This window comes from Gaeumannomyces tritici (genome assembly GCF_000145635.1).
Source record: "Gaeumannomyces tritici R3-111a-1 unplaced genomic scaffold supercont2.4, whole genome shotgun sequence".
NCBI lineage: Eukaryota > Fungi > Ascomycota > Sordariomycetes > Magnaporthales > Magnaporthaceae > Gaeumannomyces > Gaeumannomyces tritici.
The window spans coordinates 4,264,877-4,290,010 of NW_008804548.1; the positions used below are offsets into that span (position 1 = coordinate 4,264,877).

Genomic DNA, 25,134 nt, shown 5'->3' on the forward strand with positions numbered 1-25,134 from the left:
CGCAGCTTCGGCGTCGCCGCTTGCCTGTTGCCGTTCTCAACCTGCCGCAGTCCCAGCCGCGTGTGCCGCTCAGCCGCTCAGCCGCTCAGCCGTCCATCCGGCATGTCTTCTTCAGGAAGTAATTTGCTTGCCGGCCCATGCCGAGCCGTCTTCCGCGGTGGCCGAAAAAGGGGTAGGATGGTGGGCGGGATTGTGGGTGGTGGCCTTTTATATCAACCGAGTTAGATCCTGCCAAGCCCCGCTTTCGGGTGACGTGCGAGTCGAGATCCGAAGACGAACCCCTGGGCCCCTGACTGCCAGCCAGGCTCGAAGCCGAGGGGAAGGCGGCCAACAGCCACTCAGATAGGCAAGGATGGCCGCTGTCGCTGGACAGGAGGCAGCCGCCAAGCTCTCGGCCATTCCCGAGCGTGTTAACTTGGCAGTATCGAGTAATTCCACGCGGCGGCAGAGAGTTGGAAAATTGACATGCAGCAGCCTTGCAAGTAAATGTCCCGAACAGGAAACATCAGACGGGGCACCACGCGATTGTGCCTCGGTGGTGATCATCGCGTTGACGGTCAGTGAGCGTGGCCATGGTGGACATATAAGGAGCTGCGTTCGGCAAGAGACCTTTCGTATCTTTTCTTCCGGTATCTTCCCGACATTTTCTTGCATTTCCCTACTCACTAAATAAGCACAGCCTTTGGGAACGCGATAGATTCGCAGCGAGACGAAAATAGAATCACCCGGAAAGGCGCGGACGCCGATCACCGAAATCACCATGAGCGACCCTACAAAAGGCCTCAAGACCCTCTTCCAGACCGAGCGGCTGGTTTTCCGCCGCGTCGAGGGCGACGAGGACCGCGACTTTATCCACAACTACCTGCACAGCGACCCAGTCAACAATGTTTTCAGCGGCCCGGGGCTGTTGCGGCCGTCGAGCGTGCAGGACGCAGACGAGATGGCCGGTATGCTCAAGACGGTCATCCTGGGCGTCATGATTTGCCTACCTCCCGCGGCAGAGGCAGAAGACGGGGCAGCAAACGGCGCGAAACAAACGGCAGCTCGGCACCTCCGCCCCGAGAAGCTCACAACAATCGGCTACCTGTGGATCATGGACGGCGATGGCATGCCCAGGCAGGGCGACGGCGAGATTGCGAGCGGCGGCAACTTTGCTGGGTCGGCGGACCTGGGCATCAGCATCGCCGAGGCGCACCAGGGCAAGGGGTACGGGGCCGAGGCCATCAACTGGGCGGTGGACTGGGCCTTTAGGTACGCGCGCCTGCACCGCATCGGGCTCAACGCCGTCGAGTTCAACGAGCGCGCGTGCGCCCTGTACCGGCGTCTAGGCTTCAAGGACGAGGGCCGCCTGCGCGAGCTGCAGTACCACGACCGCAGGTGGTGGGACGTCATCTGCTTCTCCATGCTGGAGCACGAGTGGGAGGAGCTGCGGGGGTGGAAGAAGGCGTAGGCCCGGCGGAGGGACGTAATTACGGCTTGGATGATAGAATGCAATCAATGGGTATCATTTGTTCCGTCCAACGCCTGTGTTGCTAGCATTATCTTTGACTGGCCAGGAAGCCCGTGGCGATGATGGAACCTGTGCGCTTACTCCTCTTCCTCGTCCAGGCTTGGCCACTCGACAACAAACTGTGGCGCGTCGTCGGCATCTTCTGGAGACTGCAGGGCAAAGGCGACGTCCATGTTGTCCTTGAGACCTTTGGCGACGGGCGTGTCCGTGTCGCGGACCTTGAGATTCCGCCACTCGGCGGCCCTGCTGCTGTCGCCGCCGCGTCGGCTCTGCTGCTGGAGTATGCCGTAGCTGACGGCTGCGTCTGCGGGGACGGGCGTGTCGGTGGCCCCGAGGGTCGAGCTGAGGCCTTTGGGGTAGCGCTCTTGTAGGATCTCGAGCAGGTCGGCCGAGATCTGTGCGAACGTGTTGAGGGGCGAGACGAGCATGTAGATGGTGTGGATGCCGTACTTGAAGCGGAGCGAGAGGTCGACCTCGATTTGGGCCGCTTTGGGCGGCTGGGGGGTCTGTTAGTTGGCACAAGGCGGGCAGGGCAGGGCGGGGAAACGGACCATGGTGTAGACGGTGGCGCGGATGGCAGTGCAGTTGGTCTAGATGAGGTGCTGGGACTGTCCTACCAAGTCCCGATTTGCCCTTATGTTGTGCTTGTTCTGTGTATGCTGTGTCCAAGGGAGGAGTCGGACGCTGGAGCTGAATCCCAGAACTGATCGAGCTGACGCGACGTGGGGGTAGCGGGCGGACGTACCCCACTAAAGCTAGCGGACCCACCCATCCACAGCATCAAGAGCCGAGAGGGAGCTTGGGCCGCCAAGCACTGGGAGAGAAATTTCATCATCTCGGTTTCGATCTGGCGACGGCCTCAGCCGAGTGCCGACCTCCAGCTGTCCATTCTCCGACCGACCGCCCAACCTACGCCATGGCGTCCGAACCCGCAGACGATGCCCCCAAAGACCCCCGCCGCAGGGCCCGGCAGATTACTCCCGAGGAGATGGCCGAGTTGGCCAGGAACTCGCGCCTATCGACCCCCAGCTTCGTTCGAATCCCCGCTGCCGCTCTCACCTCGTTCGGAGTAGGCATGACCCTAGGTATCATGCACGGCAGCAAGATGAGAGGCCTGCGCTTCCGCGCCGAGCACGCCCACAAGCTGCCCTCGTCCACAACAGGCTGGTACCTCTACCACCGCAGCAAGAACTACCACATGGCCTTTGGCGGCATCAAGGAAGGACTCAAGATGGGCGGCCGTATCTGCTTCTGGACCACAGCCATGTTTGCCATCGAGGATATGTTTGACAGCTACCGCAGGTCCATGGACGGCATCAACACCGTCATGGCCTCTGTCGCCGTCGCCGGCGGCTTTAGTCTGTGGAGTATGTTGCCGGGAAGCTCTGCGAGCTGGAGCTTTAATGTGAGCTAACCTTGGTAGACCGATTCCCCCTGATCATGGCCGCGCGCACAACCAAGACGGCCCTGGTGGTGGGCCTGGTATACGGAGGCCTGCAGGACTTGGTCAGTGCCGCCAGGGGCCGCCCGATCGGCTACGTCGAGGCAATGCGCCGCCGCATGACCAAAGCCCAGGGCACTACACATCTTGAGTGAGCCAGTATTTAGCCTCATCGTGCCTGTGGGGCGGGCGCCCCTCCGCCCTCTTTCGGCTTACGCTTGTCAGGGCTCTGTTGGCGCCATGCAGGGGCCGAGGGCGCGTGATCCGACAGCCTCCGATGACGGAGTTGAGCTATGAGCAACTGCACGGACCGAACAGCAAGCCGTGACACCGAGGATGCTCGTCTCACAGGCAACCATTCAATGCTGGATTGCATGGCTAGCGACGGCAGTGGCTGCGACGAATTGGCCAGTCAGATGAGACGAGGGGCCGAGGCAAATGTCAGATTTGTGAGCAATCCAGCAGACCGCTTACATTCGCTGCATCTAGACACTTAGATGCGCTGATCCGTCGGGATTAACCTATCTGGACGGCTTCTGGAACCCCGCACTCTCCCCTCAAGTCGGTGCAGACCAACCACTGCGGACCAACCATTGCAACCGTGGGGTGCTTGAGGCGGGGAGCCGACTCGAGACAGAGGACGACGAGGGAGTCGTGCCATTTCTGCAGTGGCTTGGAGGCGATCTGTTGCATGGCTGCCACGGCTATCCACGGCTTTCAGAATCCCCATTCGGCGCACGTGACGGATCCGCCGTCTTTGATAAGAGCCAGCTCAGTCAAGCATCCAGTAGCGTGCCTCGGATCGCCCTGGCATCATTACAATGCAATCTGCGGGGCTCCGGAGGCGAGGGTCCCATGGGACAAAGCAGGCGGCATGCAGCATGGCCAAGCAAGGAGATAGCACCGATGCTATGTTTCGTGCATGCGGCGAATAGCTGTGCTCCAGGAGCCCGGGACATCATACCGCCTATCAAGGCCGGGCCACCTTTGTTGCGTTGGGCCTCCGATAGAGGAAGGGCACGCACTTATTATGTACCAGGATGCTTATCCCTCTGTCTTAGCGGTTCCTGACCCCTCGTCATATACCTAGGGTGCTGCCAAACGGCCAGGACCAGCGACAATCACCTTTCAATATATAAAGCATCGCCCGACGCGTTCCATCCGCTGCTGCGTTCTAGCTTGCAAGAACAGAGTATACATCTTCCTAGACTCGATCGAGCCCGCCAATGTACCTCAGACCTACGATATCGCACGGCAGCAGGCCTTTACAGTACTCGGCAGGAGGGACCAATTTGATAAGATGGGTCGCCGTTTCTTCGCGGCCGGCGCCCAGCGCCATCGCCCGCCATAGACGGAACTGCGCGGCTCAGCCGAACAGAATGAGTTCCACCAGCACCAGAGCCCTCCATTCATCGCCGAGCAGGGCGTCCGCCCCAGCCATCGCACCGGCCTTGGGTGCCGAGACGCAAGCACTGCTGCCCGAGGCTGCCAGCAACGCCACGGCTAGAACCAACCCACTGTCTGTGCTGCCGCTAAAGGTGGTGCTGCGCTCGCTGGCTACGACGACTATCTCGTCGTCACCGCTGCTGCTGCGCCCGTCCATGGCCATCATGTCGGCGCTGGCACATAGCGCCAGCCCGCTGCTCGACCCGGATAGGAACCCGGTGCTGCGGTTCCTGCTCAAGCACACGTTTTACGCCCAGTTCTGCGCGGGCGAGGACGCGGGCGAGGTGCGGCGGACGATTGCGAGCCTCAAGCGCGACATTGGCTTCACGGGCGTCATCCTCGGCTACGCGCGTGAAGTGGTCATGAGTGAGGCCCAGACCCGGGAGCTGACGTCCGACGCCGGCATCCAGAACTGCGCCACGGTTGACGAGTGCGTCCGCAATGAGATCGTGCCGTGGGCGGCGGGAAACATGGAGACGGTGCGGCTGGCGAGCCCTGGGGACTTTGTGGCGCTCAAGTAAGTGGCTGCGCCTCTGGAGCGACAGGAACAATATCTGACAGGCAACAGGTTCACCGGAGCAGGCCGCATGGCGCTCTATGCGCTCTCGGGGCAGCAGGCGCCACCAAAGGCGCTGGCGGACGCAACGGACCGCATCTGCGAGCTGGCGGCGGCGCGCGGGGTGCGGCTTCTCTTTGACGCAGAGCAGCAGGCGGTGCAGGCGGGCATCGACGACTGGACACTGCGGTACATGTCGCGGTACAACACAGACGGCCGGGCCGTCGTCTACGGGACTTACCAGGCCTACCTCAAGGCGACGCCGCGCGTGCTGTCGGCGCACCTGGGCGCGGCGTCGCGCGGCGGCTTCGCGCTCGGCGTCAAGCTCGTGCGCGGCGCTTACCTGGGATCGGACCCGCGCCACCTGATGCACGACTCCAAGGCGGACACGGACGCGGCCTATGACGGCATCGCCGAGGCGGTGCTGACGCGGCAGTGGAGCGGGCCATTGGCGGGGGCGGGATCCGGTGGTGTCGGGTTCCCCGTTGTGGACATGGTGCTGGCGTCGCACAACGCCGAGTCGGTCCGCAAGGGCCGCGCCATCGTCGAGGGTGGGCGCGCGCGCGCGACCGATGTGGCGTTTGCGCAGCTGCAGGGCATGGCGGACGAGGTCAGCTGCGAGCTGGTGGCGAGCCGGGCGGCGGCGGCGGCGGGTGCGGCGGATGGGCCTGGGAACGACATGGGCGCGCCGGCGGTGCGTTCGTACAAGTACCTGGTCTGGGGCACGACGGGCGAGTGCATGAAGTACCTCCTCCGGCGGGCGCAGGAGAACCGCGACGCGGTGCAGCGGACGCGCAGCGGGCGGGACGCCATGGTGGGCGAGGTGGTGCGGCGGATCCGGGGCATGTTTGGGCAGTGCCGGTAGCTGTGTTCTTTGAGCCTTGATTTCACGTATTCCCCTGATATAGTAGCCTTTTCGAATTATTCTCTTTTTGAAGAAGAAGAAGAAGAAAAACGCCCAATGATGCACATCCCCGGCGCCCAACGCCGAATGAAACCCCATACTTTCAGACAAACGCAGTCACACCCCCCGCAAGGCCATGGCACCGAGTATCAGCATCTCCTCATCCCTCCTCCTAGCGCCCTCGTCCTTGATCCCCGCCAGCGCCGCGGCGCCGTTGAGCTTGTAGTATTTCCGCACCTTTGCCCAGTCGGTACACAGCGCCACGTTCTCGTCCGTGAAGGGCACGGCGGTCCCCTCGACGCTGGCGCACAGATGTACCCAGACGTCGTCCGCCGTTGTGTTGCTCCCCGCCGTTAGCACCTTGACGGCCACGACGTCCCTGCTCGCGGGCGAGATGCCGAAGCGCCGGTACGCCTCGGCGATGTTGGCCGAGGGCGCCAGGCAGAAGACGGCCTCGGAGTGGACGTTTGGCGTGCGCAGGCCGGACGACGGGGACGACGACGACGACGCGGCCGTGTTAACGGCGCGGAAGACGGCGGCGAGCAGGTGCGTCGTGCTGGCGAGGGTGGACGCGTCGACAAAGGAGTACTCGAAGGCCGCGTTGCGCGCCAGCAGCTGCGCGTGCAGGAAGCCCGCGTTGGCGACGGAGCGGAACAGCGCCGCGTGGACTGTGTAGGATGCTGGGACGTGCTCGAGAGGGATGTGGGCGAGGAGGTTTGGCGGTGCGGGTGGTTTGCTGTCGGCGGCGGCGGCGGCGGCGGCGGCGGGTGGAGGGGCGGTGGACGCGGGGTCGGCGCTGGCCGGGGCGGACATTGCGCCGTCGTCGTCGCTGGCTGGCGGCTGCTTTTGGGGCATGTTTCCTTGGGATCGGCGCCTTTTTGAGACGACGACGCCCATGGCTGGTTGGCAGGTCGTGGTTGATGGCACGGGTTGTTGATGGTCAAGTCTGACGACATCCGAGGTGGGGCACAAAGTGGAAAATTCAACTCTCACATGGTATCCGACGTCGACTGCAGTAAAAGGGTATTCGTATATATGACAATATGCCCGGGCGATTGCTTCCCATATTCCGCCCTCCAAATGTGAAAATCGCTCCCAACCAGAACCCGCTTGCCGTGTTTGAAACCCGATGTATCCCAGCCCAGAATGACTTCAGATACCGACCGGAGTGGCAGCTGACAGAAATGAGCCGTGTACGCCGAGACCGAAACAATGCGTGTACTCTTGCTTTCCTGCTCAGGACAAAGGAGAGACAAAGAAAACGCCGTGCGCTCAGCTGCCGTTGACCGACGACACGTCGGGAAACAGCAGCAGCGGCCACTGCTGCGCCGCCGACGCCATGCTCGCGAGCCCCACAGCCGCGTGCTGCTGCTCCTGCGACCCGTCCACCCCGCCCATCTGGTGCTGGCCCGTTCCGAGGTTCAGCAGCGTGCTGGCACCCGTCCGGTGCTGCATGTCCGTGATGGAGCTCGTCCAGTCCGTCCACGTGCTGCCGCCGCTGGCCAGCTGCGTGGCCTGCGAGGCGAACGAGATTAGGGGGTCTGTGCTGGCGGCCACGGCTGTCTGTTTCTGGGAAGTCGTGGCATCGCCGTCCGCCGTCGACGACGACGTCGAGGCGGCTAGTGCTGCGGCGGCCGCCCCGTACAGCGCCATGCCATCTGCGCCGCCCGCGCTGTCGTATCCTGCCATGCCCGGGCCGGCAGCGCCGTTGGCCACCGGGTTGCTGTGGTCGGCGTAGCTTGAGATTTGGTGGTACGCGGCGGCGGCAGCGTCGTAATAGTTTCCGTTGCCGTTGCCGGTGCGGCTCACGGCGCGCTGTGTCGACCCGTCGCTGGGGGATGAGCCCGTCGTGGTCGGCGCGCTCGACTGCGCTTGTAGGGAGTGGTGTTGTGAGGTAAGGCTGGACGACCCGTTGGCCTGATTCCGGCCCATGTCGGTCTCTATCCATGTGATGGTGTGCTCTACTATCCTGCCAATGTCACCGCACAGCCCTGTGGATCCTGTCGGCCAAGTTGTATCAGCGTGCGTCCAGTGTTGAAATTGGGTACAACATACCTAGCAGCATCCCGATCTCCTCAATGATGGACAGCCACATGCCCATCTCCCTCCTAAGCGTGGCTACCTCCTCGGGCGCAATATGGAACCTCCGCTCCCAGCTCTCGACCAGGGTACAAAAAATGGCGGCGACGTAAACGGCGGTCTGGTACCAGGTGGTGTCGAGCGACTTGAGCTTGTGGATGACGAGGATATGGCGTAGCAGCTCGCGCGACGTCTCGGCGCAGATTCGCATGTTCTCGGCCTGGTACTCGGGGTCGGCGACGGTGCAGGCCGATGGGTGGCGCAGACATAGGCGGAACTCGAGGGCGTACGTGTGGCAGTAGAGGGCAAACATGTGCGTGTTGGTGCCCTTGCTCTTGTTGACGTCGAGCTCGTCGGGCAGCTGGTCCTCCCAAGCGCGCAGCTGCTCCTCGAGGCGGGCCACGACCTCGACATGGCGCCTGGGGTCGCGGCGCACGCTGTACAGGTTCGAGTACATCTCCATGTACAGCGGCACGATCTTGAAGCCCGACAGGCCGACGGCGTAGCTGCACACGCCGATGCGCGACCGGTCCGTGAGCCCGTCCGGGGTGAGGCACTCGTCTGGGACGGCGAGCGGGAAGGGCACGTCAAACTCCTCGAGGATAGTGGGCATGGGGCGGCCCATGCGGCCGTTCAGAATGACAGACAGGGTCAGCACGCACCACCAGACGCGGTGGCGCAGCTCCGTCTCGAGCGTGATGGCGCTGCCGTCGGCGGCGCCGGGGCTGCCCTTGTGCAGGTTCAGCTCCGTGGCCTTTTGCTGGGCGTACTGGGCGACCAGGTAGGCGCAGCCGGGCTTGGGGAAGGCGCGCATGTAGTTGCCCACCATGACGAGGGCCTGGACGGCCGTGAGGCCGGGGTCGACGGCCAGGTCGAAGAAGCGCGAGACGCACCAGTGGTAGTGCTTGTTGGCCAGGTCGTTGAGGCGCGTCTGCTTCTCGTAGTCCTCGCGGTTCCTGGCGCCGTACTGGAAGTAGATGGAGGCAAACACCATGTGCACCACGACGAGCTCGGCGCTGGTGGGCCGGAAGGTTGGGTCGTCGTAGATGCGCGTCAGCAGCGCTAGGTACGACGGCTTGTGCAGCACGGGCTGGAACGGGTACACCATGAGGAAGTACCACTCGGCGTACTCGAAGGCGTCATTGCGGGGCGGCAGGTCGACGCCCTCGACGGGCGGGTTGACGCCCATGGCCGACTGCAAAAAGGCCTGGACCGACTTGTTGTACAGCGGCGTGGGCGGGCAGCCGGCGGGACCGGCGGGCGGGTCGTCCATCTCGGGGGCGGCAAAGGACGTGATGTCGACCGTGGTGCCGAGGATGGACAGTTTGGTGCCTTTGATGGCGCTCAGCGGGGCGTTATCGGCGGCGACGCCGAGGTGGGTGAGCCCCGGCGGGCGCGCCTCGAGGGCGGCCGCGTTGGCAAACGACGTAAGCTGCTGCATCTGCTCGGGCGGGCGGGTGCGGTAGTTGCGCACCCAGGCGGACCCGACCTGCGACCACTGGTCCTTGAGCACCGGGTCGGGCGGCTGCGGGTTGCCAAAGGCGTCAAAGGTGATCCAGGGCGGGTGGTCGGGGCCGTACTGGGACCAGTGCCACGGCTTGACCTCGATGCCGTTGCTCTCGAGCACCTTTTCGAGGGCGCGGATGTGGTTGAGCATGTCGGTCTTTTCGCGCTCCAGCTGCTGCATGTAGCCTCGCTTCTCGGTCCGGCCCGTGACGCGGTCCGTGACGAAGCATTCCATCTTTTGGTTTGCGCAGTGCGAGCAGCCCTGCGGCAGGGCGTCGCAGCGGATCTTGCGCACCTTGCATCGGTCGCAGGCCTGCCCGGTGCGCGTGTACGACTGCAGCTTGTTCTTGACTACGCTCGAGAAGTCCTCGGGCTCGCGGTCGAGTTTGGGCAGCTTGACCTTGGCGGCCATGGACGGGCTGTCGCCGCTGGGGTCGCCGGGGCGCTTGGGAGGCATGGTGTGCCGTCGCCGCCCCGCCGGAGCAGAGCAGCGGCTGGCTCGGGGGTTGGATCTCGGGTCTGGGTCTCGTCTGGCTGTATGTTGGTCTCGGTTCAAGTCGGGCCTTGACCGGTCGGGGGTAGGCGGGGCAATGGCGAGCACGCCGCGAGGCGCAACATGTGTGTCGGCCCCTGAGAAGACCCCTGACCTGGCGCCTGGTGGTTGTGGATGTTGTTGCTGCTTTTGCTGCTGCTTTTGCTGCTCCTTGTGCTGGGGCGTGCCGACTGAAGCATTCCGGTTGCGCCAGGCAGACAAGGTGGTCCGTCAAACGGGGCTTGCCGTCGATACTGCAAGAGAGAACAGGAGCGGACCCAAAGTCGCGGGTTCAATGGCCAGCCAGGCTGCTGGGACGAGGATGGCGGCAGGGTTCCTCACAGGCCGTTCCAGGCCCGCTCCTCTCAGGGGTGCAGCATCTGTTAGTGAGTGGATCGAGGTGGAGCGCGTGATTGGTGCGCACTGTGCGGCTGCAGGTCCAGGCTGCTGCGTTTTGCACCCATGTGCTTCTTCAGAGCCTGTCCGGAGCCCCTGTTCCCATCGTCGATGACAGTCTGGGTAGCGATCAGCAAATATTTCACCTCAGGCACTGTGTCGCATCATTGATCTTCCCCCAATTCGACTGACCAAAGCCAATGGCAGCCACAGACGCACCACTTTGCACCGACGCTTAAAACCGGGTCCGCCGCCGCCGGCTTTAACGCCTGTATCTCTCCAGCGCTGAACGGCGTCGCCATGGCCGTGCTCCACGTGCACGGGCCCTATTGGACCCGCCCAGATCAAGCATAAACCACTTCCAAGCCATCAACATCAATTGATCTCCCAAGTCCAGCAATAAAACCCAGAAGCCACACCGGAGATCCCCGCTGCCAGTGCTGCTCTAGTCCAAATCCAGCAGCCAGTCTCCAGCCGGTAACCAGTCCGCCGTCCAGACACCCTGGCCCTGACCTGAGCGTTCCGCCTCGCCTCGCCTTGCCTAGGTATCACCCCTTGCCTCAGTCCTTGCCCGCCCCCTCGGTCTCGCCAATTCGGAACACAAACTTGAAGGCGCTCACTCTTCCCCCCATCAGCTGCTCCAACGCCTCCTGCACCCCACCCAGTCCTCCCGCCACCACCCTGTGCGGATGCGGCTTGAGCCAGCCCTCAGCCAGTCCCTTGGCCAGGTACCGCAGCGCCACGAACGCAAAATCCCTCTTTTCCGCGTCCTCATCGTGCACCTCGCCGACCATGGTCATGACCCACTTGACGTGTGGTGGTATCTCCTCCTCGGGCTTGTTGACCGGCAGCACCGTCGTCAGAAGCCCACCGTCCTCCAGCACTCGTCCGAGGGTGTGCGGCGTTGGCGCTTCCGACACGGCGTCATACGCATGCTTTAGTGACGCGCCCTTGGCTGCCGCCTTGATGCCCTCCACCACCGCGTCCGCCCCGCCCCGGTAGTCGACCAGCACGTCGCCCTTGGACTCGTCCAGTAGCGGCCGCACAAACTCGCCTGACTTTCCCGCCACCACGATCAGCGGGTGGATGTTACTGCGCCTCGCCAGCTGGATCGCAAAGGCCCCGACCGCCGTGCCGCCTCCGTAGATGACCAACGGAATCGGCTCCTTGGCCGGCGCCCACGGCTCCGGGAGCCCCAGATGACGGTACAGCCCGACGGCCGCCGTGGCTGCTGCGAGAGGGATGGTTGCAGCCTCTATCGCGTGGTCAGCATCTCCCTCAGCATCTCCCAAGACAAGTGTCTGCCTTGAAACCCACCTTCAAAGCTGATCGCCTCGGGGATATGGAAAGTCGTGTGCTGCCACGCAATAGCATACTCGGCAAAGCTGCCGCCAGGCTTGGTCATCTCGTGCAAGGCGGCCACGCGGTCGCCCGGCTTGAACTCGAACACGTTCTTGCCCACCTTGACCACCTCGCCTGCTATGTCGTCGCCCTGGTTGATCCGCGTGTCGGGCCGCCACTGCGGCAGCTTCCAATCCTTGGGGTTCGACCCGCTCACCACCACCTTGATGAGCAGCTGGTCATCGTTAGGCTCGGGGATTGGCGAGTCGACGATCTCGACCGTGGGGCCTGTTGCTGTCAGTCCTGCCAGCGGTGGTGAGGCGAAAGCGTACCTTGAGTCACGAATGCTTCCTTCATTTTGTCCTAAGCGGTGCTGTCTGTTGTTGGTTGTCTGGGTTGTCTGCCCTGTCTCTGCCTGCTCAAGGTCGACTTCATCAGGAGACAGACGTATTTATAGTTCCATCCACCCGTCTCCGCTCGCCAGCATGCCGGGCCTTGGATGATGTCAGCCTTTGACGCTGGCGGGGTTTCGGGGTGCCGAAAACCATCCGATCCCGCGCGGGGCTTCATACTGGGTTGGTCATTCTGCAGTATTAATAATGCTTGGCAGCGAAGACGCGATGGTGCCATCAGATGAACGTCAAATATCACGAGGCATTGGTTCAGTGAGATTGTGGTTTGTAAGCCCGACTTTTCGGACTTGGCCTCTCACTTTTATCCCGCACAAGTATCCAGCTCAGCACGCTCACCACAAAAGAATGGTAGTTGCTAGTACAGGCCCCAGGGGTAAAATTGCGAGTTGCTGCTACAAAGGAAAAGCACGCACAGGGAAAAAATAGGAAGCCTCGTTGCTACCAAGTAAGATTCAACAAAAGGTGAAATGGAAGAGAATTCGAGCATTTGCGTTAACATACCAACAGCTGGGATTGACACCCATTCCACGAAAGCAAGGAGACGGGATGAGACATGAAAACGCACAAAAGGAGACCTAAAGAGGATGAGAGGTGAGAAACGAGATGGCCGGCAACTGGGTGCTGTTCTACCAACGAGTCCATTGTGCATCTTCCAGCCCCCGAGTCTGCCAGAGCTCTACTCAAAGCAAAAGGTTCGCTACGCCCACAAACCCGATCAGTGCGAGGCCTCCTTTGCCCACCGCCGTGCCACTCTTGGCGCCGCTGATGGGCACAGTGGGAGGGCGCGAGGTTGTAGGGCTGGCGGAAGCAGAGCTGCTGCGCGAGGACGAAGAGCTGACCGTGGAGGAGCTGGTCGTGGCGCGCGACGACGACGCAGCCGAGGACGAAGAGCTGCTGGCGCGCGACGAGGACGACGCAGAGGACGAGCTGCTGGCGCGTGACGAGGACGAAGTTGGGCATAATGTCGCCGTGACCGTGATCGTCACCACGCCTCCGGTGCTGGTCGGGCGGGTCGAGGACGACGAGCTGTTGCTCGCTCGAGACGACGACGAGCTACTCGTAGGTCCAGCTGACGAGGACGAACTACTGCTGGTAGGTCTCGCTGATGAGCTGCTGCTGGTCGGTGGACGCGACGAGGACGAGCTCCCGCTACTGGTAGTACCGGTAGGCCTCGCCGAGGACGAGCTTCCAGCGGTACTAGGCCCCGTCGAAGAACTGCTGCCCGTTGGACGACTCGACGAGTTTCCTGTACCAGTTGGCCCCACCGAGGAGCTGCTGCTTGTCGGGCGTGACGAGCTCCCAGTACCAGGCCCCGTCGAAGAGCCGCCGGTACTGGTAGGCCTAGCCGAGGAGCTGCTCGTAGGCCCAGCCGAGCTAGTCGGCCTCACCGAGCTGCTACCACCCGGAAGCCCCCCGCCGGCGCAGCCCGTGCTGGTACAGCGGTCGCCCGGGTTGCAGTACCAGCCGGTGCAGCAGACGGCGCCCTGCGGGATGCAGCCCGAGGGCCCACACCGCACCTGGCCCTCCTTGCACTTGCCAGGGCCCGGGCACGCCCTGGTCAGGGCGCAGCACGTGGCCTCGCCCGTGCAGTACTCGGTCCCCGCGCAAAAGGCGTTGTTGCCGAGTCGGCAGCATGTCGCGGCCGCCGGGACGCAGCTGCTGTCGCACACCTGCTGGCCGGCCGGGCACGTCACGGGCGCGGACTGCCGGCGGATCAGGCGGGCGGCCCAGTTGGGGGAGAGGAGGGATGGGCCCAGGCCCAGGGCGGGGAGCGTCGCCTCGGTGAGGTTGGCGGCGTCGAGGCCGGGCTCGATCCATGTCGTGTCGGCGGGGTCGTCTTGGAGTGCGGCCACGTCACTGGGGAGGTCGGACCCTTGAAGGGGCATGGCGAGGAAGAGCAGGGGGATGAAGCTCGTGGTGAGCAGCATGATGGCAGAGGTTACTTGGATGGTGTGTGTGTGTGTGTGTGTGTGTGTGTGTATTGGGCAGTTTGAGGGTTTCTGGTCTGGAGATAATGGTGATGGACAACAACGTCCGGTGATGGCTATTTTATATATATTTGGCTTGTCATTCAGGGCGCTGCTGGCGCTGATCTTGGCATAGTGCTGATAATGTGCAGAAGCTGGCCATGAGGCTGCAGATTAGGCACACCAGCCGCGTTACGGACATATTTACAAATATTAGGTGGCATTGAGACTATTCAAGCAGATCTAGATGCGAACTGGGCATAATCGCCTGGTCATCGATACATCCCGCGAGGCTGGTTGATGCCGATGTCAGCCGCACTTTGCTGCGTCAAGCACAGCGAGCAACAGCCGCCTACCAACGCCGCAAGTATGAAAGCAGAATTGCACATCAAGCTCAAATGCCGCTGAAGGATACCGATATGATCGAACTGCCGTGGCTTACTTACTGTCTTTATGTGGTGACCATACATGGTGTCGGGGGCGGCAGGAGAGTGGCCAGGAAATATTGGTGACATGGACCAGTCACCTTGCGAGCGGCGAGGTGCAGGCGAAAGAAGCACAGGTTTCCCGTGGCGACAGACCACCGGACTCGTCTAGTTGGGTATCTATGCTCGTGTTTCGTCAGTATCTGCTCGTCCATCGGAGCACCTAAATCGTGCCACGCCAGTTCAGATTCCTGCTCCAAACGGGAAGGAGCTTGATCCTACCGTCCTTGACGACCCCGACCCTCCACGTGTTGGGCTCCAGGCGGAGGACCTCCTCGCAGAACTTGTCCGCCCGCCCCTTGCCGTAAAACCTCAGCGGGCCGGGCCTCTGCTGCTGCAACGGCCGGCGCATGCGGTCGCGGAACTTGTCCAGGACGGCTTCCTGCGTAGGCGAGACCGCTTCGAGCGCCTCACGCTCCAGCACCCCGAGCGTCGCCTGCGCCTCCTTGAGCACGGGGACCACTCCCCTCTCGTTCGGGTCCGTCAGCCTGTTAAAACATGCATGGACGTGATACCGTACCGTCGTCCAGAGCGCCTCCTCGCCGTGGGCGCGCGCGATGGGCTCGCCCTCGACCAGGTCCTCGTGGCCGGGCAGGCGGGGGTCGGCGCGTCGCTGGCCGTACTTGTGTAGGCGGAGCAGCACGCCGTGCAGGCGCCCGACGTCTTCGCGGGCGGCGGCGGCGCGTTGGGCCGGCGTGGAGAGCTCGACGGGGTCGCCGCCCCAGTGGCCGAGGGCGCAGCGCGGGAGGGCGTCGTTGGGGTCCATCTTGTGGCCGTGCGGGTTCGTCCGGGGCACCCAGGGGTCGCCGACGTCGACGTAGATGTTCCCCGTGGCCACGTCGCGGCCGCGGGCGAGGACGGGGCGGGCCCCGCGCATGCTGGCGGCGTGGACCTGCGTCCTGATGATGGCGGTGAGCATGTCGACGGCGATGATGGCGCCCATGGCGGCGGGGATCTCCAGGTCGTCCCACTTGCAGGCGTCCATGAGGGACTCGAGGCTGGCGCCGCTGCAGGCCTCCCAGATTGTCACCAGCGTGTTGGCGCCGGCGACGGTGGTGGACCGGTGTAGATCCAAAAACGGCGTCGCTTTGCTGGTGCTGGAGGACCCGGCGAAGTGCCGGTCCCACTGTTCCAGGCGTTGTTTGTGCAGGATGGCCAGCCCGTCAGAGAGCCCGGCCTTGGGGGCGGGCTTGGGGGCGATGACCGTGTCGATGCTGGGGAGCACCGGCTCGGGCTCGGGGGTCTCGCGGACGGGCATCTTGATGACTGTGTCAGTTAGTATGGGGAGACCGAGCCTAACCTCCCTGACGCGCAGGGCGACCTGTTGGCTGGCCCGGCCGATCTTGTCCATGATGACGTAGAGGGTGGCCTGGGTCTCGCACACGCGTGGAGTTTTGCACTCTTTGGGGGTAAAACATGGATCCGGGTTCTCGGTCACGAGAACAAGTACGTTCTGGCCCTCGAGGCCGTTGAGGGGCGGCTCGCGACCTGGGACAGAGGACATGTTTCCAGTTTCTCCGGTGAGAGGCAGCTCCAGGTGTCTGTGCTTGAGGAGAAAGAAGCCATGACGTCTTAGACAGAGGGGGAGATAAATATGCTGAAGATACTGGTCCTCACAAAGCAACTGGCTTTGTCTGTCTGAGTTGGGTAGTGTTTATCCACGCCCACAACAATGGATTGTCGAACATATACTCGCTCTCTTTGTTGGTGGATGGGATGTGCAGACCACCCGTTCACAGAATTTATGTATTCCTACCGCTTTTAAATCGATGTAATATCGCATGATACATAAAAGCTAAACTAGAGCCGATGACATGTAGATGGCTCAGGGGTATGATTAGTATAGAAAATCAAGGGCCGTCTCAGGGCGTTTCCAAGTATTGAGCTCAGCCCATGGATGGGCTGCGGGATAGCGACGACCTCGTCCTAGGGGCAAGAGCGTGGCCGTTGTGTTCCTCCTCCACCTTGATTTTTGGCTCTTTGGCCACAACCGCAGCTACGTTGCCGTTGGCTTTGACGCTGTTGACTTTGACAGGTGCTTCTACAGCCTTGACAGGGGCTGCGCTGAACGACTCCCACAGCGCCAACAACGGATAGGCGGCGGCGGCCACGACGACGAGCAGGTCCATGATGTGCACAAACCACCACAGGTGCTGGCGGCCGAGCGGGCAGGTGGCGTACTCGAAGCGCCACTCCCAGGCCTGCTCGTCGAACCAGGCGCTGAAGAGACCGGCGTTGCCGCCAAAGTCGCCCATCATGCTGCGCACCGTGATCTCGCGCACGCCCGGGTGGCCGGGGCGGCCGACGAGGCCCGGCGCGTCGGCGCCCAGGACGTCGGCCCAGCGGCGCGACTCCCACGAGCGGTCGACGGTCGAGTCGCCGCGCGACTGGTTGATGAAGTGGTACGTGTCGCAGCCCTCGTGGTCGTGGCCGTTGAGGATGACGCCGCGGCGGCCGCGGCCGTTGGCGGGCGCCATGGTGTCGCCGCTCATGCCCAGGATGCCCTCGAGGAAGCCCTTGCTGGCGTCGGCCGACAGCATGTTCTGCTCGCGCAGGGAGCCGTCGTGGTCGTGGAACTCAAAGAGCGGCGAGTCGACGCACACGCCCTCGGGCTTGTGCAGCGGCACGTGCGTCAGCACCACGGTGAAGTGGCCCAGGTACTCGACGGCCGAGGCCGTGTTGATGACGCTGTTGATAAAGGTGTAGGTGGAGTCCTGCAGCTCCGACGAGTTGGCGGGCGTGTCGAGGTTCATGCTGTTGAGCACCACGATGCGCAGCTCGGGCGCCAGCCGGTCCGATGACGGGTTGGCCTCGGCGTCGTAGATGGTGGCCGCCGCACCCTCGCTCATGGCCGCCTCGAACCGCAGCTCGTAGTTGGCCTTGCCGAACCGCCGCTCGAACCGCGCGATGCGGTCCTGGTTGATGTCGCCCGCATAGCCGATGTCGTGGTTGCCGGCCACGTTGATGATGCGTCGCGTCCACGCCGCCTCAGACTCGTTGCGCAGCCCGCCGCGGAGCAGGTAGCCCGCCAGGTCGTACTCGTCGGCCGGGTACAGCGCCACGTCGTCGGGCACGCGCTCGCCGCCGCGCACCACGCGGTCCCAGAAGCGGTCGGCGCGCTGGTCGAACTCGTCGTCGTCCAGCCACTGGCTGCCCAGCAGGTCGCCCAGCACCGTGACGTGCGTCGGCCGCGTCCACCAGTGTACGGTGCGGTAGATGTGCGCCAGGTAGAAGTCGTTGCCGAACAGGTCGATGCGCTTGCGCACCGACTCGAGGTTGTTGAAGACGTCGAGGAAGAAGACGTCGATCAGGTCGTGCACCATCTGCCGGATCCGCCACCGCAGCGAGTAGTGCGTCGTCTGGAACGTCGCGTCGCGCCAGACCTTGCCCATGTGCGGGAACAGCGACTCGGTAAAGGTGTTGGGGATGGACGAGTCGCCCTCGAGCTGCGGGTCGCCCAGCGCGAGCAGTCGGAACGGTGCGTTCTTCAGCGGCACGTTGGCCGGCAGTATCGGTCTTTGCGGCGTGGATCCGGAGCCTGCATCCTCGCTAGCGTTCGCGTGTGCCGGCCGCGGCGGCAGCTGCTTCGACCCGGGGTAGTGGAGCTTGGCCGTCTCCCAGAAGGCGGCGTTGGGGCTCGGGATGCTGCCGTCGGCCTCAGGCGGTAGCGGGAAGCCGCAGCCGGCGAAGACGGGGAAGAGGTACAGGTAGACGGTTAGGACGACGGCCAGCGGGGCGGCGACGAGCAAGACCCTGCGCAGGAGCGTCGCGGGGGAGCGCAGGGCCTGGTGCAAGGCATGGCGGAGGATCGCCGTGGCGGATGGAGGGAGCATGAGGCTGGTGACGGCCCCGGTGCCGTGTATTCGATACTATAGTTCGATACTATAGCACAAGCAGCCTGCTAGCGATGTCCGTCGAGGCTAGCAGGCGGACTGTCATGATGGGGAGGAGGACGGTTGGAAAGGGACGGCGTCAGCAGAAAACGTCTAGTCTGGTCGCTGTCGGACCCGCTGTCCACATCGTGGCGCCAGCAACCGTCGCTCCACCCCTGAACGGCAGTGGAAGTGCTCCACCGGCGCGCGTCTGGATCGCGCTAATTTGGCTGGCATGCAGACGAATCATCGCATTCGAGTTGACGCTGAGGGGCTCCCGACGTTGAGTCCAAGCAGAGGAAGTGCATAAGAAGCGGACAGGGCACTATGCACGATTCGTACCACCGTCCGTCAGGTTACGTCAATCTCACCACTTACAGTCGATGCTGTGCCTGACGCCAACGGTCAGTCTGGACGTGCGTGCCAAAGCGAGTCTAATTCTGGGCCTCGGCGTCTGACGCCGTTGAACTGAAAACTGAGGAGAGAATTCCACGCTACGCCATCGAGTTGCGAGATCCAAGCCAAGCCGTCATCCCTCGTACAATTCATCATACAGTAAACACAGGAAACTGTCATCGTCAGGAAATGGCCGCCACAGCCGCAATGCTCTGCAACTCCGACTCAGCCACGTCGACGTACGGCTCGTCAGCGTCGTCGTGGATGCTCTTCCAGCCGCGCGCAGGGCCAAAGGCGATCTGCTTTCCGTGCGCCAGCGCCGTGCTGAGCAGACCCTGCATCATGTCCCCCGACAGCTTGATGCTGGGGAACGAGTCGAACTCGACCACGTCCAGCGCTGGCGTGTCGTTTAAGACGCCGTCCAGCAGACTGCGGCAGAATCCCTCGTAGAAACCGTCCGAGTGGCGCCACTCGGAGAATACCGGGTGCCCCGGGTCGAACTCGACAAAAACCTTGAGCCGGCGCACCGCCACGCAGTCGCGCAGGCCCAACGCCGGGTTTACCACCCAACCGCGCGGCGGCTTGCTCCAGCCGGGGCCGACGCGCAGCTCCAGGGTTGTGATGCACGCCCGTTGCCGTGGCGCCATGCGCGCCAGCAGCGGCTTCTTGGTCTTGAAGAACCGACCGCCGTAGTGTGTAGGGAAAAGCCGGAACACGTGCGCGCTGAAGAAGAAGTGGAACACTTCTTCGTACACGATCCGGCACGTCCGCAGAATCGTTCCCAGCCTGGTGTGGATGCGCTTGTAGTTGCCGGGCTCCAGATCGAGCGCCTTGCCTTTGAGCGTCTCGGCAAAGTAGAAGCCGTAAACCTTGACCCGCAGCTCCGCCGGGAGATCAAGGAACCGGAACGGTTTCTGTGGCAGCTTGCCCTTTTTGGACTCCAGCTGCTTGTCCGAGTCGCTGATGCGGAGGCCTTCGAGTGAGAGGTCGTCTGCGCCCCCAATCCGGACGAAATGCTTGCTGATGTCGCCCTCGGAAGGCGCAGAGGTGTCGGCCGGCGGGGGCGGAGTCGGAGTGGATGCGATCAAGGCGGGTGCTGGCGTTGGTCGGGAGGTTGGTAGCGGCCTGGATGCTGAGGCCTTGGGACGCGCAGGCTTGGCCGGGCCTCGTCGTGCCATGTTGCAGTACTGTGCGGCGAAGGTGCTGACGGGGATGCAAACTGCTGAATCTTTAACAAATACTCAACTCGAGGCTGGCAGAGACGGGGTACGGTTGAGGGTGGTCCCATCGTGAGTGCTGCTTCGGATCGAGACCACCCTCTAAAATGCATGCGCAACGGTAGACATGTTGAAGCGACTGGGTCGCGGCGGAGGACTGTCGATGGTCGGCGAGCAGGGTGCGGATTCAGAAAGTTGAAGAAGACAGCGATAAGGCGGCACACCTAGACCTTGTCCATCAATGCACGTGAGGCGCCTGACAAAGCCGCCGCTGTCGGACCCCGCAGCCAATTGTGGGAGGCAATTACTGGCCCGTGCGCGTTGCGGGCAGATTTCGTCACCAGAAGCTTGGGCCATGCGCCCAGCCGAGCCAAAAATTTCGGCGACAAGGAAGCCACCGTCGACGGGCAACTTGCGATGTCGACATGGGCTGCCGTTAGCCTCACACCCACCAGCTCGCCAATTCCAGGCTCTTCAGGCGACTTATAATCCCTGGCCCAAATCCACACAATGCTTTCAAGACTAGTCGCACAGTCGGTGCGGTCGCCCGCGCTTCAGAGCGCAGCGAGGCGGCAGACTCTTGGCCTGGCAAGACCATGGACCCGTGGCATGGCCAAGAACAGGCCACAGCCCCCGAATCAACCCGGCCAGTCCGGCCAGTCCGGCCAGTCCGGCCGGCCCAGTCAGCCCAAGCAACCTAGCCAGAAGCCCTCAAAACCTGCAGCTCGACCAGTTCAACCCGCGCAGTCCGCTCAACCTGCTCAGTCCGCTCCCGCTCAGCCCACCCCGCCCCAGCCAGAAACCGACGCATCCGATACGGCTCCCGCCCAGGAGCAGTCGATCCCATTCTCGTCCCTCCCCGACATCACAAAAGGCCTCCCGTCCACATTAGAGTATGAGATGGCCGGCGCGGCAAAGGCATCGCGCATGGTCTTGGAGGGTGTGGTCGACACGGAAGGGGGCGGGAGAGGCAAGGGCGAGCTGCCGTCGTCAGCCTACGTCTCGTCGTCGGAGCGCAAAAGGCAGGCCATGGCCAAGTACTTTTTCTACTCGTTCCTCATCGGCACAGTAGGCGGCGCCGTCTATATGGGCCGCAACTGGGACGACGAGGAGGAGCGGGCCCGGTTCCCGGACGCCCCCGACGGCTGGGGCCCCCTGCTGTGGTGGAACCGCGTGGTGGCGCGGCTGGGCGACACAGTCAACTATTACCAGGAGCCCGCGTTCGAGAAGCTGCTGCCGGACCCGGACCCCATGACGGAGCGGCCCTACACGCTGTGCATCAGCCTTGAGGACATGCTGGTACACAGCGAGTGGACCAGGGAGCACGGCTGGCGCGTCGCCAAGCGGCCCGGCGTCGACTACTTCATCCGTTACCTGAGCCAGTACTACGAGCTGGTCCTGTTCACCTCTGTCCCCTACGGCATTGCCGAACCCCTCTGGCGCAAGATGGACCCCTTCCGCTTTGTCACCTGGCCGCTCTTCCGCGAGGCGACCAAGTACAAGGACGGCAAGATCGTCAAGGTACGTACTGTCCCCGCTGGCGTGACATGTAACGGTGCTAACGTCACGCTTGTAGGACCTTTCATACCTCAACCGAGACCTGTCCAAGGTCATCATCATCGACACGAACCCAGACCACGTTAGCGCCCAACCCGAGAACGCGATCTTGCTCCCCAAGTGGACTGGTGAACCCAAGGACAAGGACCTCGTAGCCCTCATCCCGTTCCTCGAATACGTGCACACCATGCAGTACCCCGACGTGCGGGTGGTTCTCAAGTCGTTTGACGGCAAGAAGATTCCCGAAGAGTTTGCGCGGCGTGAGGCTATTGCGCGCCAAAAGTTCCAGGAGCGGCTCAAGGCGGAGAAGAAACAACACCCACACAAGGGCCAGGGTCTTTTCGGCGCCGTCGGCGGCGCCTTTGGCCTGAAGCCCAGTAAGATGAGCGTAATGCAGCCCGTCGACGGCGAGGAGAGCATAACGGAGGCGCTGGCGCAGGGCAAGATGCTGCAGGACATTGCGCGCGAGAGGGGGCAGCGTCAGTACGAGCGCCTCGAGAAGATGGTGCAGGAGAACGGCGAGCAGTGGCTCAAGGAGGAGGCCGAGGCCCAGCAAAAGGCCCAGGCCGAGATGATGGCCAGCATGAAGACGTCCTTTACCTCGTGGTTCGGCACCCCACCGGCGGGCCAGCCGGTGGAGAAGAAGGAACAGGAGAAACAACCATAGGCGTCGGCTAGGTGAAGAAATAATCTCCACATTTCTTAGCTATCTACTTGACGCATCGCATGGGACTGGCGGCTGGGAAGGCGAACTCCTTTGGTCATAGATGTATACTGGGTCCGGATGGGCTGTGTAATATAGCTGTAGGTTTAACGGGGAGCTAGCACTCGATCTGAGAGCGATATGAAGTGCCAGCCATGCGCACACCTTGTGAGAGAAACATCAAGGCTATCGTGCCCGAACGGAAAAGAATTGGACCAAGAAAGAGGAAAAAGAAACAGGAAAATACAAATAGGAAAATAGGTAGGATAGGAAAGCAAAAAATTGGAACAAGAAATAGAAAAAGAAACAAGAAAAAGAAATAGGAAGAAGAGCGCGTAATGGAGCAGCCTTTCACGTATCTAACTGCCGAAGGCGCACACACGTCGGGCAGCTAGCGCGGCCGTGGCACCAACATGCGGGCAGCCGAGGAGGATCTCCCGGTGTGGCTTCACCGACCCGGCACCGGCAGTACGCGAGCGTGGCACCTGTCTGGCAGGGAGCTTGATGGACGCCCTGTCGTTGGCGTCACGCTTTACTATCGTCCGCGGTAGCACTTTATCCGCAACACGGCACGGGAGCGAGCCTTTTGCTTGTATTAACGGCTGCGATATCGAGCCCGCTCCTGCCAATGCCCTACTCCTGCTCACGGCTTGCTGGACCCTACGTCACACAGCGTCACGTCCTCGTGAATCGTGGTGCTAGCCCTGTGTTTGTATATGTTTGTCCATGGCGACTGTGGCGAGTCTCGCGGCAGTTGGTCTCCTGTTTGGCGATCCCGTGTTATGGCCGGCGCGGCGCTGCCCAAGAACGTATTAGCAAGGGGGTGTATAAACTGAGCATTCGTCTGGACATGTCGACCTCGTGCCCCTATTCTCCTAGCGAACCTGCCACAAGCCGCTCGTTCAGAACCATTCTATCACTCCTTGCTCCCGTACACACACTCCTTCATCACCAACCCAAACCACAGCCATGCTGGTCCTCCTCGCCGCGCTCCTGGGCCCCGTCCTCGCCGACAACAGGATCCGGCAGGCACCCGTGGTGACGCTGACGCCCAGCGTGACGTGCGACTGCCGGACCGTCATGGCGGCGCCCCCGCCGCAGACGGTGTGGAAGACGGAGACAGTGCCGGCCGCCACGGGCTCCGTCATCGAGTGGACGTCGTGGACGCACTGGACGTCTTCCTGGACCCTCGCGCCCGAGCCCGTCACCGCCCCGGCCCCGACCTCGACCGCGACGGCGCCGTCGTGCCCCGAGCGCTGCAAGTGCGCCGACATCACCGACATTGTCAGGTTAGGACATCCTTCTGAGGAGCGCGCGTCGTGCTGCTGACATGGACTGGTCTTGATAGCAAGTTCCAGTGCTGGACCGACCCCAACTGCGAGCGGTGCAGGGGTAACGTGCCGCCGCGGAGGAATGTGTAACGATGCCGACCAACTAGACGGCTGGTGTCTGGTCGCCGTGGAGTGCGTGGAGTGCGTGGACTGCGTGGACTGCGGTATCAGTGTGCACCACCTTGCAAGAATAGATAAAACAGCGCAATATTCATTGAGACCCGCTCTCCAAACAATAAACCTAAGCCCTAACAGACTGCTGTACTATAACCTCGTGACGTTCAAGAAACACATGCCTACGAAACACGCCGGCGGCTCTGGGGGCTCGGCCCGGCGGCGGCGCGGACCTGCTCCCGGTACGAGGCGAGGTCGACCAGGCTCAGGACCCTGGCGATGCGGCCGTCGTTCAACCAGTAGTAGACGTGCTCGGCGAAGCCTCCCAGCTCGAGCGGGGCGCCCGACGGCTCGACGCTGCCGGCCCAGCGCTTGCGGGGCACGCCGGCGAACTCGAGGCGCACGGCGAGGCGCTGGGCGTCCTCGTCGGCGAGCAGCGTGTGGATGGCGAAGCTGAGCCCCTCGATGGCCTGCTGCGCGTCCTCCATCAGGCCGCCGTACTCGGCCAGCGAAAGGTCGCGGCCGTTGTGGCGCACCCTCGGGTGGCAGAAGCGCGCCAGCTCCGCGTCCATGGTGCGCGCGTTGATGCAGTCGATGTAGGCGCGGTACGTTGCCGACATCTCGGCCGCCGTGAGGCGCCTCGACGCGTCGGCCTCGAGGTCCGGCGGCATGGCGGCCACGTTCTCGTCGCGGAACACGCCGTCGACGTCACCTATGGTCTCAATGTCCAGCACGCGGCCGTCCTTGATCCAGCAGAACAGGTGGTGCAGCCCCGTAAGCCGCCTGCCCCTGCTCGGGCTAGCCGCGGCGGCCGCTGTGGTGCCGGCGCGCGCGTCACCGGCTGGACGGCGCCCCATGTCAGCTGGTGACAGGATCCCGGCGAGGCGTGTAGCCATACCGGTACCACCGTCCACGTCCTCCCAGTCCTTGTCCTCCCAGTCGTCGGGCAGTGTGGTGCGGTAGATGATGCGGACGGCGGCCACCTGAGCGGCCTCGTCGCTGACAACCGTCTCGATCTCGAAGGCGCCCTCGGGCAGGGCGCCGATGCGCTGGCGCAGCTTGGCCAGGAACTCGTCGCGCGGGTACCCCCGCTTGTTGTACGTCACCTGACCATCCCCGGGGATGAGCTCGGCGATGTCGGCCCAGCGGCCGGCGTTGACGTGGTCGATGAAGGCGCGGAAGGTAGCCTCGACCGTCATGTTCGGGTCGTGGCTCGGGTTAGGCTAGATGGGTCTCTGCTCCTGGCTGCTCCGAAGTCGCTAATGAATTCGAAATGGGCGTGAAGAGCAGTGGGGTGCCGTCGTGACTCGAGAGGAAGCCGGGAGGCCCGTCAAATCACCAGGGGTCGAGCTCGACGAGACGAGCGGC

At 63.0% G+C, this 25,134-nt stretch overlaps 13 protein-coding genes across 13 annotated transcripts; 5 read left to right on the forward strand and 8 right to left on the reverse strand.

Moving 5' to 3' along the window:
* Window positions 1–345: 345 nt before the first annotated feature.
* Window positions 346–3,445, reverse strand: GGTG_08843 (hypothetical protein). The gene is made up of 3 exons (XM_009226685.1): window positions 3,168–3,445; window positions 2,062–3,089; window positions 346–2,007 (listed from the first exon to the last, which is right to left on the reverse strand). Exons 2-3 carry the CDS (start codon window positions 2,062–2,064, stop codon window positions 1,588–1,590), a joined length of 423 nt encoding a protein of 140 aa, XP_009224949.1. The 5' UTR covers window positions 2,065–3,089; window positions 3,168–3,445; the 3' UTR covers window positions 346–1,587.
* Window positions 2,427–3,106, forward strand: GGTG_08844 (hypothetical protein; the record flags this gene model as incomplete). Its single annotated transcript, XM_009226686.1, has 2 exons — window positions 2,427–2,877; window positions 2,934–3,106. The coding sequence occupies 2 exons, from the start codon at window positions 2,427–2,429 to the stop codon at window positions 3,104–3,106; spliced, it is 624 nt and encodes a 207-aa protein (XP_009224950.1).
* Window positions 3,446–4,330: 885 nt separating the features above from the next.
* On the forward strand, window positions 4,331–5,818 carry GGTG_08845 (hypothetical protein; the record flags this gene model as incomplete). Its single annotated transcript, XM_009226687.1, has 2 exons — window positions 4,331–4,914; window positions 4,966–5,818. 2 exons carry the CDS (start codon window positions 4,331–4,333, stop codon window positions 5,816–5,818), a joined length of 1,437 nt encoding a protein of 478 aa, XP_009224951.1.
* A 13-nt stretch (window positions 5,819–5,831) lies between these two features.
* On the reverse strand, window positions 5,832–6,860 carry GGTG_08846 (hypothetical protein). Its single transcript, XM_009226688.1, has one exon. It carries the CDS (start codon window positions 6,752–6,754, stop codon window positions 5,975–5,977), a length of 780 nt encoding a protein of 259 aa, XP_009224952.1. The 5' UTR covers window positions 6,755–6,860; the 3' UTR covers window positions 5,832–5,974.
* Window positions 6,861–7,129: 269 nt separating this feature from the next.
* GGTG_08847 (hypothetical protein) lies at window positions 7,130–9,899 on the reverse strand (the record flags this gene model as incomplete). Its single annotated transcript, XM_009226689.1, has 2 exons — window positions 7,130–7,857; window positions 7,913–9,899. 2 exons carry the CDS (start codon window positions 9,897–9,899, stop codon window positions 7,130–7,132), a joined length of 2,715 nt encoding a protein of 904 aa, XP_009224953.1.
* Window positions 9,900–10,190: 291 nt separating this feature from the next.
* Window positions 10,191–12,293, reverse strand: GGTG_08848 (hypothetical protein). Its single transcript, XM_009226690.1, has 3 exons — window positions 12,044–12,293; window positions 11,688–11,999; window positions 10,191–11,625 (listed from the first exon to the last, which is right to left on the reverse strand). Exons 1-3 carry the CDS (start codon window positions 12,066–12,068, stop codon window positions 10,931–10,933), a joined length of 1,032 nt encoding a protein of 343 aa, XP_009224954.1. The 5' UTR covers window positions 12,069–12,293; the 3' UTR covers window positions 10,191–10,930.
* On the forward strand, window positions 10,744–14,323 carry GGTG_08849 (hypothetical protein). The gene is made up of 2 exons (XM_009226691.1): window positions 10,744–12,569; window positions 12,632–14,323. Exon 2 carries the CDS (start codon window positions 12,728–12,730, stop codon window positions 14,000–14,002), a length of 1,275 nt encoding a protein of 424 aa, XP_009224955.1. The 5' UTR covers window positions 10,744–12,569; window positions 12,632–12,727; the 3' UTR covers window positions 14,003–14,323.
* Window positions 14,324–14,722: 399 nt separating this feature from the next.
* GGTG_08850 (hypothetical protein) lies at window positions 14,723–16,402 on the reverse strand. The gene has a single exon (XM_009226692.1). It carries the CDS (start codon window positions 16,078–16,080, stop codon window positions 14,740–14,742), a length of 1,341 nt encoding a protein of 446 aa, XP_009224956.1. The 5' UTR covers window positions 16,081–16,402; the 3' UTR covers window positions 14,723–14,739.
* Window positions 16,329–18,910, reverse strand: GGTG_08851 (hypothetical protein). Its single transcript, XM_009226693.1, has one exon. It carries the CDS (start codon window positions 18,407–18,409, stop codon window positions 16,463–16,465), a length of 1,947 nt encoding a protein of 648 aa, XP_009224957.1. The 5' UTR covers window positions 18,410–18,910; the 3' UTR covers window positions 16,329–16,462.
* On the reverse strand, window positions 18,864–20,296 carry GGTG_08852 (hypothetical protein). The gene has a single exon (XM_009226694.1). The coding sequence runs from the start codon at window positions 20,020–20,022 to the stop codon at window positions 19,027–19,029; it is 996 nt and encodes a 331-aa protein (XP_009224958.1). The 5' UTR covers window positions 20,023–20,296; the 3' UTR covers window positions 18,864–19,026.
* A 129-nt stretch (window positions 20,297–20,425) lies between these two features.
* Window positions 20,426–22,652, forward strand: GGTG_08853 (mitochondrial import inner membrane translocase subunit tim-50). Its single transcript, XM_009226695.1, has 2 exons — window positions 20,426–21,582; window positions 21,638–22,652. The coding sequence occupies exons 1-2, from the start codon at window positions 20,572–20,574 to the stop codon at window positions 22,283–22,285; spliced, it is 1,659 nt and encodes a 552-aa protein (XP_009224959.1). The 5' UTR covers window positions 20,426–20,571; the 3' UTR covers window positions 22,286–22,652.
* A 545-nt stretch (window positions 22,653–23,197) lies between these two features.
* On the forward strand, window positions 23,198–23,914 carry GGTG_08854 (hypothetical protein). Its single transcript, XM_009226696.1, has 2 exons — window positions 23,198–23,610; window positions 23,670–23,914. The coding sequence occupies exons 1-2, from the start codon at window positions 23,291–23,293 to the stop codon at window positions 23,740–23,742; spliced, it is 393 nt and encodes a 130-aa protein (XP_009224960.1). The 5' UTR covers window positions 23,198–23,290; the 3' UTR covers window positions 23,743–23,914.
* A 34-nt stretch (window positions 23,915–23,948) lies between these two features.
* Window positions 23,949–24,965, reverse strand: GGTG_08855 (hypothetical protein; the record flags this gene model as incomplete). Its single annotated transcript, XM_009226697.1, has 2 exons — window positions 23,949–24,607; window positions 24,665–24,965. The coding sequence occupies 2 exons, from the start codon at window positions 24,963–24,965 to the stop codon at window positions 23,949–23,951; spliced, it is 960 nt and encodes a 319-aa protein (XP_009224961.1).
* Window positions 24,966–25,134: the final 169 nt, after the last annotated feature.

Coding starts and splice junctions, on each gene's coding strand:
- GGTG_08846 (XM_009226688.1), bottom strand. CDS start 6,754: ATGGGCGTCGTCGTCTCAAAAAGGCGCCGATCCCAAGGAAACATGCCC.
- GGTG_08848 (XM_009226690.1), bottom strand. CDS start 12,068: ATGAAGGAAGCATTCGTGACTCAAG. Junction 12,000..12,043: donor GGAAGCATTCGTGACTCAAG/GTACGCTTTCGC, acceptor TGACAGCAACAG/GCCCCACGGTCGAGATCGTC. Junction 11,626..11,687: donor CGAGGCGATCAGCTTTGAAG/GTGGGTTTCAAG, acceptor ACCACGCGATAG/AGGCTGCAACCATCCCTCTC.
- GGTG_08849 (XM_009226691.1), top strand. CDS start 12,728: ATGGCCGGCAACTGGGTGCTGTTCTACCAACGAGTCCATTGTGCATCT.
- GGTG_08850 (XM_009226692.1), bottom strand. CDS start 16,080: ATGTCCTCTGTCCCAGGTCGCGAGCCGCCCCTCAACGGCCTCGAGGGC.
- GGTG_08851 (XM_009226693.1), bottom strand. CDS start 18,409: ATGCTCCCTCCATCCGCCACGGCGATCCTCCGCCATGCCTTGCACCAG.
- GGTG_08852 (XM_009226694.1), bottom strand. CDS start 20,022: ATGGCACGACGAGGCCCGGCCAAGCCTGCGCGTCCCAAGGCCTCAGCA.
- GGTG_08853 (XM_009226695.1), top strand. CDS start 20,572: ATGCTTTCAAGACTAGTCGCACAGTCGGTGCGGTCGCCCGCGCTTCAG. Junction 21,583..21,637: donor AGGACGGCAAGATCGTCAAG/GTACGTACTGTC, acceptor TCACGCTTGTAG/GACCTTTCATACCTCAACCG.
- GGTG_08854 (XM_009226696.1), top strand. CDS start 23,291: ATGCTGGTCCTCCTCGCCGCGCTCCTGGGCCCCGTCCTCGCCGACAAC. Junction 23,611..23,669: donor GACATCACCGACATTGTCAG/GTTAGGACATCC, acceptor TGGTCTTGATAG/CAAGTTCCAGTGCTGGACCG.